Source organism: the organism of the source record quoted next, unplaced genomic scaffold (assembly GCF_019419815.1).
Source record: "Pyrus x bretschneideri cultivar Hongxiangsu unplaced genomic scaffold, Pyrus_bretschneideri_v1 Contig62, whole genome shotgun sequence".
NCBI lineage: Eukaryota > Viridiplantae > Streptophyta > Magnoliopsida > Rosales > Rosaceae > Pyrus > Pyrus x bretschneideri.
In genome coordinates, this window is record NW_025999801.1 from 1,152,968 (window position 1) to 1,166,250 (window position 13,283).

The window sequence follows — 13,283 nt, forward strand, 5'->3', positions numbered from 1 at the left end:
AAGGTAATTTAGGTGTATGTGGTGTGAATTTTGGTGGTTGATGGCTGAATGAATAAATGAAATAGTGAATGGATGGTAGGGTGGGTGCGGCACAAACTTGAAATATATATATATGATGCACGGCAAACCCTAGGAAATCAAAATTAGGTCTAGGGTTTGGTAGAAATCAGGTGGGAGAAGGACTAGGGTGCGACACAAGGCTTGGGCTTCAAGAAAATGGTCAAAACCTAATTAATTTCTGAAAAGGCTTAAAATTGTCTTTTCTTGCCAACTTTGTCATTAGGATCTACAAACACATGAAAATAGCTTAAAACACTAGTAATTAGCTAACTAAATGCAAGAAAACAACATAACTAAATAGCATAAATATGTTCCTATCTTCCAGCAGCCGGAAATGCATGGTCGTCTTCGGAGTCTCACCGCCCACATCTTCCTAATTCGATGCAAAAGAATAAAATTCTACCGATGTCGCCCATTTCCAGGAGTTGACCACTGTGGCAGCACTCTTCCGCCACCGTTCTGATTGGTTTTCATATCCGGAACATTAGCTTCAAAGTCATAACCAGATAAGTCTAATTCATCATCTATGAATTCACTGTAATCTGGCTCCACATAACGGAAGGTCTCAATAGTATTGCTCTGCGTCTTTGGAGCCCTCTTCTTCGATCTATCTGTGCTTCTGAAGTCGTCATCTTCAAAAATTTCCTTCCGATCCTTGTTACCATCTCTTTTCCTCTTTATATCGTTGCTGTCATTGCCACCGCTGCTGTTTTTATCTGTTTTGAAGTATTCCTTTATGGCAGCTTCAATTGTTTCAAGTATTCGATCTCCGTACCTGGCCACCTTAATTCTGCATTAAGCCAGACAAGTTCAGTATATTGTTTCTTAGGTAGCATCATATAATCATATAACTTGAAACTTACTGGGTAATGCCATTTATCTCGAGGAGTTCATCCTTCGTTCTAGGCATTTTGCTGCTTATGTTTTTAATCGTTGTATTCCTGACTCGAAATGGCAAAAAATCAGGAAACATCTTTAAAGATCGAAGGGACAAATGGAGACATGTATAGTGACACCCCGGGATAAAAATTCCTAACTCCGAAAAAGTAGCAACTTTCCAAAATTACTTTTCCTTCTTTCCTCCGAAAACAAACAGGTATGAAACAGATTTATTCTATTGGGATGAGGAAAAAGAGTAAGAATCTTACGGAAATATGTGGTGTGCCATGACACCATCACCAGCTTCTCTAATGATATTAGTTCGAAGGTTTTCAAAGCAGAAAATATTTTCATGTATAGAACCTGTAATGAAATTTCAGATAAACAAATCAATTGACGAAGGTCGACTTAGCCCTCATGCTAGTCAGATACTTCAGCAAGCAGAATAGTGTCTTGTCAACATATAAATCTGAAATATGTATCTGTGTATGCATGTAATACTGTAATATGTGCGCATCTGTTCCCGTTTACGGCTTAGGCTTCAGGCATAAAGGTCAAGGTTTTGAGTTCGGCCTAGCTGGGAGACAAACTTAACCAAGAAGAGGAATATATAAGACCAGACGAATGCTTCAGATCCTATATAGTGCATCTAAAATCTATAAACATACCAAATCTCCTTTTAATTGAGGTTGTTCAGTGCCAGTATGTGGAGGGCTCTGCATCCCAGATGTCAGTGAGCCTTTAGCTGAAATCGCTTCGGGGTTTTTCTGTTTGGAAGCTTTTAATGTGGAAGGGAATCTACAGTATATTTAAGATGTCAGTCACAATATTGTTGCGCGCGGGTTTATAGGGCAGAAAAGGAACAAAAACTTACAGACTTCGTTTGACATTCGCAAGACTAAAAGCATTTAAGTGAAAAGAAGCATATCATAGCACAATATAAAACAAGATTAGATAAAAAGAAAATATTAATACGATGGTTGGAGTACAAACATGATCATCTCACTTAGCAATCAGTGATGAATATAAACCGTGTAAGATATCATGCAAGTTTGTGAAAGCTTTTCTAGTAACAAAAGATGAATGCTAGACTGATAACTAGCGGCTCAGAAACCACAAAGAGGAAACATGCAAAAGCTTTAGTTGACCAATGCTAACTAAATATGACTCAAATAAGAGAAATTTAGTTTTATGGGTTTCGTGGAGGGATTTCAGCAAGCAGATCCTATCGACGATGTTATTCATTGTTGTTAATAGACAATTATTCTAAGCAGGTAGGCATGTTCACCGCAGTTGAAGGATTTTTGGTGAACCTGACTAGAAACTAGAAACCAAATATCCCATCAGCTGTGAAGTGTATTCGTATTCAAAATTTTGAAAACGTATGGTATATAACAAAACTTGAATGTGTTCCAAACAGATTCTAAATTTTTGATACACAGTTTAGGGGAGACCAATCAAGCTGAATGGGAGTGGGGGTCCTTTGAACAAGGTGGATCTACCGCAAGTCCATCCCCAGCTGACAGTAATAGTATTGGACACACTGCACATGCATGGTCGAATAGTAGTGAGAATAAAGCCAAAATGTGGTATGACTAGAAAGCCAAACCTTATTAAAATTGTCTTCCTGCCAGAGAAGAGTTCGCGCGCTTTCTGTTCATTAACCTGGAAGAAAGAAAAATGACACATGTAATTACTGTACAAAAACTAACAAGCAGCGATGACAGTAAGTGGTATTTTCTTGCCTAGTTTGCTCTTTTCAAGGATGGTGATCTTCATGAAAAACCCAGCATAAGTGAACTGAAAGAATTAAAAGTACCTTTAGTATTGACGATACAGATCCATAAACATCACTTTTCTTGACTTCCTCAACAAGAAGGTCCTCGGTAACAGGATGACGTGATACACGAGAAGCTTCAACCTTGGCTAGATGTTTTCCTGCTCCATGCAGTCTCACAGTCTGATGCCTGTGTTTCTTGACCTAACAATACAAACATAACATTACAATCGATGAATGAAAATAAGATAGAAAGGACAGTACATTTCTTAAAATTAAAGCATACAAATTGGTTTAAGGAGCCCCTGTAGACTTCTAGAATATGAGATGACGAAAACTGCTGCCCTGTTAACTTCACCAGTTCAACCTGAGCACATGTGGCAGAAGGGAATACACAGACAATGCAAGGATTTGCAAACTGTTGCAAGGAATTGACATTCATCAATAGAAACATTGGCCAACATCTCCCAAAAATTATTATCGTTACAAACCAGTTGCTTTGTGATTTCACACTGAAACATTGGCCAACTTCTCACTGAAACTTTTAATCTTCAAGCAATTATCACAAGTCTTTTTGGAGGTTGCACAATCAAAGTTTTCTCCGAAATGAATAAGTTGTAGAAGTCGTCGGCAATCAACATCATTTTCACAATAACTGACCTGCAAATTTTTAGATCATTTTATTTAGTACACGTCTAACGAAACAAGAGGTGGGCAATAGTAAAACCTCAAAAACTACACATGAAACCAAAATCAAGTACCATGCGCAAAAGATTTTCGGTATTCGTTTCCAGTACTCTTCCAGAATTAGCAGTATTGATACGATTGTATCCAGATGTCAGTGAAAATTTAAAAATATTATTTGTTCTTTTCTTTACGCTCAAACTCTTTGAAATGATCCTTATTGAACCAACAAAAATTGCTTTCTCCAGCTAAACCAGAAATTCTGTCTTGGTTGTTTCTTACGCAGTTACAAGTAAGTTTGACCACTGATGACACAGCTCGAAGGAGCATTGTGGATCCAGCAGTGCACAAGGAATGCTCGGATGAATCGCTGAAGACAATGATGGAGATATGTGTGAGATGTCTTTCCGATGAGGCAGCTGATAGGCCTTCAGTCGATGACATTCTTTGGAATTTGCAGTTTGCAGCGCAGGTTCAGGATTCAGCGAGAGATGAACTTTTTGAGTAGTAATGAGGGCTCGCCCATTTCATCACCCCAACTCCAGCTAATCTGACTTTCATCTTCCTCCTATGTTTTCATCAGTTAGGGAACACTGTTTGTAATGCACCATACCAAATGACAAATGTATAAGCTCTTTAAGCCCTTAATGTTAGTATTATGTTATCATGTCCTTCTGATTAGGTGTAACTTTTTATAAAACTCTCCCTCGTACTGTCAATTTTTTTTTTTTTAAATGTATTTTTCTCTCATGAGCTCCAGGATCCTGGTATCCCAATAAAGAAAAAATTATAGTGCGTGATAGAAATTAGAACAATTCTGCAGTTTGCACTGATTCCATTTCTAATATTGCAATTGGAGATAGATAAATGTCATGCTTGTTGAAATTGACCACTGCTAAATGTGGGACCATGCTCGAGTTTGTGCCTCCACATCCGCAGAAGTGTGCAAATTTGGTTCCAACACTCAACATATGATCAAGGATGAAAATTTCTACCTAAACAACTATATGTATGTATATCCTTTTTCAAGACTCCGATACCGATAGTAAGAGTGAAGTAATTTTCTTCCCTCGTATCTCTAAGATTTCCGCGATATTGGCACGTTTTATTTATTTTAACAGAGCATAAATACTTGATTTCGAACCATACTAAAGGAAAAAAAGAGGAAAACATGCTAATCAGTGGCCACGAAACGGAGACCGGCCCGAATTCAATATTTGCATAACTCAAACTGAAGCTAGCCACCTATCTCGGCATCAAATCTTATACAAAAAATGCCGGAAAATCTCTCAATTAGCTTCTGCCTTATTCCTTCTCAAACAAACTAAAGTTATATAGTGTACTCCTAATACACATTACCCCCCTCCGTACGTCACCGAGGAAAAAAGACTGGGATGTCATCTTAATCCTAAACTGTGTATATCGAGCTCAATGAGAGCCTGTACACGGTCTCTTCAACCATGTTGGTAGGATGAAGCATTGTTGTCGGAGGTGTGGTATTTATAAGTCACTATCAACCATGAAAGAATTCATACTAACGTCATAAGTTTTAATAGTTACCCTGTCTTTAAAAAAAGTGTTTCTCTGCCGCGTTGCGGCGAGGGAAAAAATTCAAGTACAGTGGGTGCTGAAATGCGTCGAACTCAAGGAGTTATTATTAACATGGCCCTAAACACTTGAACTCAGGGCATTACTATTCAAACTCCCCAAAACCCTAAACCTCATGGGCCTCCATTGCATCTTCTTCACCTTGGGCCTTCTCGAGGGCATGCGTTCTTGGGATGAGTTTAGGCTTGGACATAAATTTGGGACGCGTCTCCCTATGCTTAAATCATTCATTTTGTTTATGTTATGATTTATTTCATGGGAATTGTTATTAGCACTCCAAAATTTCATTTTGCACTCAAAACTTTCTATAATTAGAAAAAAAAATACACTTAGAGGGTTGTAGAATGAGATTTGTGGAGTGCTAATAAAAATTCCCTACTTTATTAAATTTTCGTTTTTCTCATACCACAACACCAAACTATCATCTTCATGTTCTACAAGATGTATTCCCAGTGAAAATTTTCTTATAATCCATTTCTAAAAGTTCAAAAACAACGATATAAAATCTAAAGGTATTTGAATGTAAATAAAGTAACGTAGAAAGAGAAAAAATTCAATGGAAAAAGAAAAAGGAAAAAAAAATGGAAATGGATACTATCTAGACTTTGCTACCGATCCGTTAGGAAGATAGTCGTTAGTAAGCTAGCAACTGTACTGTAGAGAAGTCGCTACTTTCATACCGATCCTTGCTTTTCAATTTTTTTTTTCTTTTTCATTTTTTTTTTGTTAATTTTTCTTTTGTTTCCCTTACCATACCAACAAGCTATCACATTCATATTCCTTAAAATATATTTATCTATGTAAGATCTATTATAATTCATATTTAAACACTTGAAATCAACGATTTAAAACTTAAATTTAAAGATATTTTTCAAACTTTAAATCTCAATAAAAAATAGTTCCGGGACCTAAGAAATGGTAGGATCAAGTCCAAATGACACACCCCGACCCGAAATGTCCACTAGGGCCCCAAATCGAGCTATTTTGGCCGACACCTGGAAGGTGACGAAGCCATAAAATGTGATAGTGTATAAAAAGTGAGTAAATTTGAATCTAAAAGTGTCTAAATACCAGAGTGCGCTACGAGTGGGAGCGAACTCATTTCACACGCGATGTTAGAGCATAAGTAAGGTATAGTAATATGGGTAAGAATCATACCCTTAAAAGTAGCCACCAATACTAATATTAGCTATATATCCTCGTCGATACTAACTCAGCAGTTAAAACCTGAAAGGGTACAAAACAGAAAGTGTGAGTAAGCAGTAAAACCAAGCTTCCCAAAACTATTACCTTTCTAACAGTAATAACCCCTCACTGTAATTCCCTTATCGTTTTCTATAGGACAATACAACATATATACATATATCCAAACCATACTCAGAAATGACCAAAACCACGGTTTGCCATCAACTCCACCATACATTAATAAGTAGGCCACATGAACTTAATCAATACAAAATGATATATCAGTCAGAGTCATCTAAAATGACGTGTACAACTTATCCATATCTCATCAATCATGGCTACCATATAAGTCGGAGTCACCTATAGTGATCTGTACGACTTATCCATATCTCATCAATCCTGGCTAGCATATAAGTCGGAGTCACCTCTTGTGACCTGTACGACTTATCCATATCTCATCAATCATGGCTAGCATATAAGTCGGAGTCACCTATAGTGACCTGTACGACTTATCCATATCTCATTAATCCTGGACCTGTACGACTTATCCATATCTCATCAATCTTGGCTAGCATATAAGTCGGAGTCACCTCTTGTGACCTGTACGACTTATCCATATCTCATCAATCATGGCTAGCATATAAGTCGGAGTCACCTATAATGACCTGTACGACTTATCCATATTTCATCAATCATGGCTAGCCAATAGCTCAATAAGTATACTTGCACACGAGTCGGACCCACCTAAAGTGGTCTGTACGACAGAACTGGGTGTAAATAAATACGCTCAAGTGCTACGATCACGTGAAGACTGTGTGAATAATTGCGGGTCACCTACGAGTGGAAACCACCTAAAGTGGTCTGTACGACAGGACTGTACACCTACCTTGGATCCAAGGTAAGCGTAAGGTGCGCGAGGTGAACATCACGTAAAGGACTGTGCCCTGGCTACGGGCGGGAGCACTAACACCGGAGTGCAGGTTTATGAGCTATACTATATCTCAACATAATCGTACTCACTACCATCACTAACATCAACATGTACTCACCTGAAGCTTACCTGGGCGTCTGCGGCGTCATATAGCACTTCAAAGCATTCACAATAGTTAGGTTCAGGTAATATCCATATGAATATGCCATGATGCAATCTATACCCAAACATTTCATGATATTCCCAAAATATATAATACGACGTAACATGTACAATCAATAACACCCTACTGCCAAACTATTTACTTTTGAGAGTAATCATCAGTGTTAAGCCCAATTAGACCCTAGTTACATTAACTATTATTACTTACCTTTCCTTACTTCAATTTTTTGATTCTTCACGCATTGATTCATGATCAACATTAATTGCCAAATCATAAAGCTAAATCTCACACTTCCCACCAATGCCCTTCACATTGCTCAATTCACCAAACAAAGCTATTGTCTCAATTATTTAATCTTATTTATTATATGGCTACATCTAACGTCTTGTTAGACTGCCTATGTACCCTAAACAAGGATCAAGCCATTCGTAGTTTAAAATGATTAATTGTAGGTAACAAGCATAGATCATTATAGAAGTGCTTGTGGAACTATCAATTATATGCCTATGAAAGAAAAAGGCCCACTCACCTGGAGTCCACGCTATGATTATCTTGCACGCACATCGAGACATCACGATCTATCGTCGCCTGTGACCAATTATCAAATCACATCTCAAAGTTTTTACCGATAGAATACATAATTTACATAAAACATATCCTCAAGGACCTTCAAGAATAATTTGAGACCCATTAACCAAAAGTCAACCGTCGATCAAAGATCAACGGTAGGGTTTACAACCCTGTATAGCTCGATTTGGAAGATCCGCATATCAGATTTCCAATCCGCAACTCCCAACGATCCACAATATGTTTCTAAAATAACATATTAAATTTTCATTACGATCCAATGGTTAGATCTCCGCCATTTGCCCAAAACCAAGTGGACATGAACATTTATTTTACTAACTTACAAATTCAATTCGGGAAGATCCATACATCGGATTCCCGATCCATAAATTCCTATGATCTTTAAATATTACGTATTATAATGTATCCAAGTTTGGTGACGATCCAACGGTCGAATCGTCGATTCACATTTTCATCAATCAACGTATCGTAACGAATTTAGGTTCCAACGATCAACCTATATCATTCAAATAACAAAACTGAATTCAAGACATTCGACATAGCCTAAAAATAGCATTGGCGGCCCACTGGCCACGCGCCGCCACGAGTGGCGGTCGGCCGCCCCGACTCGCTGGAAAATCCAACTATTTCCAAAAATTCTCAAACTTCACAGAAATGAAGATCTCAGTGAGTGGAGCAACTTTCATACCTGTCACGAAGTCCAAAAGTGGACGGAAGATGGTCAATTTTGCCCACAAAGCCGGCGGGTGCCTAAAACTTCCCAATGTCGATTCGTCTTCTACAGTGGTCCAACGGGGTCAAGGTTGGTTGGATTTTTCTCCTGGGATGATGGGATACAAAGCCCAAGTGGTGGCATCGGCCATCACTTTGCCGATTTTCCAAAAAATCAAAAAGAGTGGCCGGAGCAACGTTGATTTTCGTCGACTTTCGTGGCCTCAAACCGCCACATGCCATGGTTAATCAAGGTGGTTCTTGGGTGGGTTTTATAGAGGGGAATGAGAACTTCAAGATGGTGATGGTGGAGTCGAAAAACTCCACCGGAGTTGGCCGGAATCGGCCTTGGAAAATGAGAACTTGTGGTGGGTGTGGGTGGACTAGAAAGCTACTTCCCTTCTTTTTTTTTTTTTTTTCTTTTCTTTTCTTTCTTTCCTCATTTCTGATTTGGCTTCACCCCACAAAGTGGGGATTTAATTTAATTAACACTAAACCTTGAATAACCAATTTCGAACGTCCGTAACTATACCGTTATAATCCAGACTCGCAAACGGCTTTCGCCTATACGTTCGTACCAACGAGTACTATGAGGATATGCTAAAAGAATAAGTCCCACATCTCTCAAGTCGATGGTCAACGAAAGTCAAAGTCCTTGCCTCTAGGGCAATTTCGTAAATTCACGCTTTTAAAATAAAATAAAAACGTAAAATTGGAACGGGTTGTCACACCAAAGGTCTTAAAATATTTTCCTAAAATCCGACACAAAATATTTCATAAAGCTAAAAATTTCAATTTTTTTTTTTTTTCACAAAAAGTGTGAGTTATAACCCACAATTTTTTAATTGATTTTGAGAACTTTTACAGCATTTGTTATAAACTAAAGTTAGAGTCATCATACTCGCACCACATGTTTCTTAAAATTAATTCAGGACATTCCTAAGATTTCAAACACCTACAAATCTTTTTGGAGGGCCCACTATTAGTTTTCATTATTTTTTCTATCTTCAATTTTAAAAGTCAATGGAAAATAGTTTCCGGACCTAATAAAGGATATAATCATATACAAAAGTCTTGTAATATTTTCATTAATTCTCGCACAAAATATTTCCTAAAACTAAAAATTTCAATTTTTTTTTCACTAAAACTGAGTTGTAACCCATGTTTTCCAATCAATTTTGAGAACTTTTTCTATTTTCAAACTTGAAATCTCAATAAAAAAAATAGTTCTAGGACCTAATAAATTGTAGGATCAAGTCCAAAGGTTTTGCAATATTTTCCTTAAATCCGACGCAAAATATTTCATAAAGCTAAAAATTTCAATTGTTTTTCACAAAAACTGTGAGTCACCTACGATTTTCTAATTGATTTTGAGAACTCTCACAATATTTGTTATAAACTAAAGTTAGAGTCATCATACTCGCACCACATGTTTCTTAAAATTAATTCAGGACATTCCTAAGATTCCAGACACCTACAAATCTTTTTTTGTTGGGGGGGGGGGGGTGGGGGGGGCCACTATTTCATTATTTTTTCTATCTTCAACTTTAAAAGTCATTGGAAAATAGTTTTCGGACCTAATAAAGGATACAATCACATACAAAGGTCTTGCAATATTTTCGTTAATTCTCGCTCAAAATATTTCCAAAAACTAAAAATTTCAATTTTTTTTTTCACAAAAATTGAGTTATAACCCATGTTTTCCAATCAATTTTGAGAACTTTTCCAAGATACATTATAAGCCAAATTTGAGTCAAGTCGCACCACATGTTTTTTAAAATTAATGTAGGACATTCCAAAGATTTTCAACACCTACAAATCTCTTTCGGGGCCTTGCCATTGGTTTATATTATTTTTTTATTTTTCAACTTTAAAAATCAATAAAAAAATAGTTATGGGACCTAGTAAACGTTAAGATTACATCTGCAACATTTTCCTTAACTCCTAAGCAAAATATTTCCTTAAAGTCCTGCTTGGTGGGTGTAAAAAGATGTGATCTCTGCGCAAGCAAAACGAGGTGGGCTCAACACAAACAAAACGAGGCAGACTTCGGACATGCAGAACAAGGTGAATCCGAGCACACATAAAATGCGATGGGCTCCGTACATGCAAAACGAGGCGGGCTTCGTACATGCAAAACGAGGCGGGCTCTACTAACAGAAAATGAGGCAGACTTTGCTCGCGAAAAATCAGACGGGCTTTAGTCACATCAAACAAGATGGTCTCGGCGCACAAAAAACAAAGCGCACTCCGCACGAGCAAATCGAAATGGGCTTCCGCGCAGGCAAAACAAGTGGCTTATAAATTGTGGTGACTCCTGCTTATCACTTGTGGATGATCCCCCAAATGTTGTTATCTCATGCGTCTTTAGTGGGTGGCAGGATTTCACTCGCATCTTTTTCTCATTTCTAAGGTTTCCAAAGGTCACCGAGATGTGGTGAAGTGATCTTGTCTCTTCAAGAGTAGCCTAAAGGTTAATGTGGATTGGGCGTGGAATAGGAAGCAAAAACATGGGGTTTGGAGTTATTATTCGTGACAATTTGGAGGAATCTATAGTTGCTTTTGTTGGTTCCTTCGAGAATTATTTCTTCCCGTTGTATGTGGAGTTCGTTGCAGTTAGAGAGGGATTGGTTTTGGTGGCCAAGGGAGGGATTTACCAAATTTCATCCTTGAGAGCAAAACGCTCCAGATTGTGTCAGTCTTGATGAAGTCTTCTCTCAACAGTCAACATGTCTTTGATTGGACCTGTTGTGGAAGACGTCAAATCGTTGATGACCACCATCACTGGAGTTCATCTTTCTCATGTGCGCCACCTTGCCAACAGTGTCGCCTAGATCTCTATGGTTTTCATAATGAGCTTTGTTGTTGGTTTGAGGATTCTCCGAACCTTATAACTGACTTACTAGTTGAGGATTGTTGTTAGTTTCTGCTAGTTTGTTGTTAGTTGTTTGCAGCTTTGTTGTGTCTTTGCAATGTGAACCTTTTAACACTATCAATAAATCTTATCATAGCATTTTAAAAAGCGGGAGAGAATCTCGAGAAGTTTAATGAAACTAACTTCAAGCAAGAGATACACAAATAAGATAACTTTTACTTACACGCTTGTTAGTTCCCTCTTGATACTGTTAGGTGTTCGGCTCTTATTGGCTTATAGCTCATTTGGATATTGATTAGAGGATCAGTTAATGGATTGTCTTCCTTCCCTCAGTGTTTGTTATGATGTATGTTAATGAACAAAATTGGGTTGACTTTGGAACAACATAAAATGTTGAGATGTGATCTTCACAAGGTTGCTTCAGTCACTAAGTGAAGTATGCAAAAAAAAATAGAGATAGAGAAACTAACACAAGAAGTATGTTGTTCACCATAAGTTGGGCTACATCCACGAAGGTAGAGTAGTTCTAAAAAATAATGTAGAGTTTACATGTACAAAGGTTGAATCATAATCATGATTAGTGAGTTCTAATAATGGATTAGAGAATCTAAGACCATAAGAAGGTTAATTGTGGGAGAAGGATTTTTTTTTTTTTTTATAGTTGAGGAGAGTTCCCTGTTTTCGTTTGCCGGTCAATATGGGGCTCTAGAAGCTTTATTTTGGTATTGACCCGTGCGCATTGTGATTGGTCCCCTAGTTGGAGTGAAACTCATGTGTTTCGACAATGCCTTAGCACAAATTTTTCAGTGTGTTTTTTAAGGTATAAAGTTGACTAGTGCTTAGTAGTTTTGGGGCTGGTGAAGTACATGTGCTACAAACACATTACATCCTGAATACTTTTATTTGAATCAAAGTTTGGACTTTTAATAAAGAAAAACATAACCAAGTACGTAGTCTATTCATTGACTTGCAAAAAGAAGACCCATATTTGTCCACATTATATAATCATTAACTGTTTCTTTTTTCGGTTACTAAAAGAGCTACATATCCATGCACGTAATACCACAGTCAACTGTTTTTTTTTCTTTTTTTTGGTTACTAAAATAACTTATATATATCCATGCACGTATTTTCCCTGTTAACTTTGTCTTTCTTTGATTACTAAATGAACATGGATATCCATGCACATAGTCGCACTCTTAACCTTTTTTTTTTTTTCTTTTTGTGTTGTAACAAAAAAAATGGAAAAATTATGCATCAATTGAATATATTTATTCTCATCAATAATCCAATCACAAGCTACCTGAAAATTGCTGGAGCAATATTAGAAAATATGAAAATAACACAAGAAGTCTAATGATAATAATCATAAAGAAAATCACAACATCAATTATGTATTCGATTAATATAAATAACTAGATAGAAAGTCAGAAACACTAACAAACTTGGAGATTGAGGCTTGCATAAATGCAATGTCCTAAAGACAGAATTTCGCCCCTACTCTTGTGTTTGTAGTTTGGGTAGGAGTCTATCTCTCAAGATTCAACAATCTATAATCCGAAGTCGAAGCACTTTAATTTTCGAACTCTGACGAACTTTGTATATTCTGAACTCTTAAGAAACGACTCAGAAGATATTTAATAATGAGAGAGAAAATAAAGTCTTGGGGATAAAACTATTTTGCCAACAAGTAAAGGCTATGAACTTATATAGAACTCAAAGCCTTGTTTTATGAAGAGATGTAACTCAATATCTCAACAACAAAACATATAGAGCCTTTGCAAAAGGCACGGCAACTCTTAATAAAACTATGTATCATTTG

The 13,283-nt window shown here is 37.1% G+C and overlaps 1 protein-coding gene and 1 long non-coding RNA gene across 2 annotated transcripts; both read right to left on the bottom strand.

Annotated features, from left to right (window-relative positions):
- Positions 1–385: 385 nt before the first annotated feature.
- Positions 386–1,261, bottom strand: LOC103946215 (ATP-dependent DNA helicase Q-like 4A). Its single transcript, XM_009356873.2, has 3 exons — positions 1,209–1,261; positions 924–1,001; positions 386–850 (listed from the first exon to the last, which is right to left on the bottom strand). Exons 1-3 carry the CDS (start codon positions 1,226–1,228, stop codon positions 460–462), a joined length of 489 nt encoding a protein of 162 aa, XP_009355148.2. The 5' UTR covers positions 1,229–1,261; the 3' UTR covers positions 386–459.
- Positions 1,262–2,859: 1,598 nt separating this feature from the next.
- LOC125471834 lies at positions 2,860–3,218 on the bottom strand. Its single transcript, XR_007253917.1, has 3 exons — positions 3,208–3,218; positions 3,003–3,083; positions 2,860–2,920 (listed from the first exon to the last, which is right to left on the bottom strand). It is a non-coding gene; the product is annotated as an uncharacterized LOC125471834 (long non-coding RNA).
- Between the last annotated feature and the right edge of the window lie 10,065 nt (positions 3,219–13,283).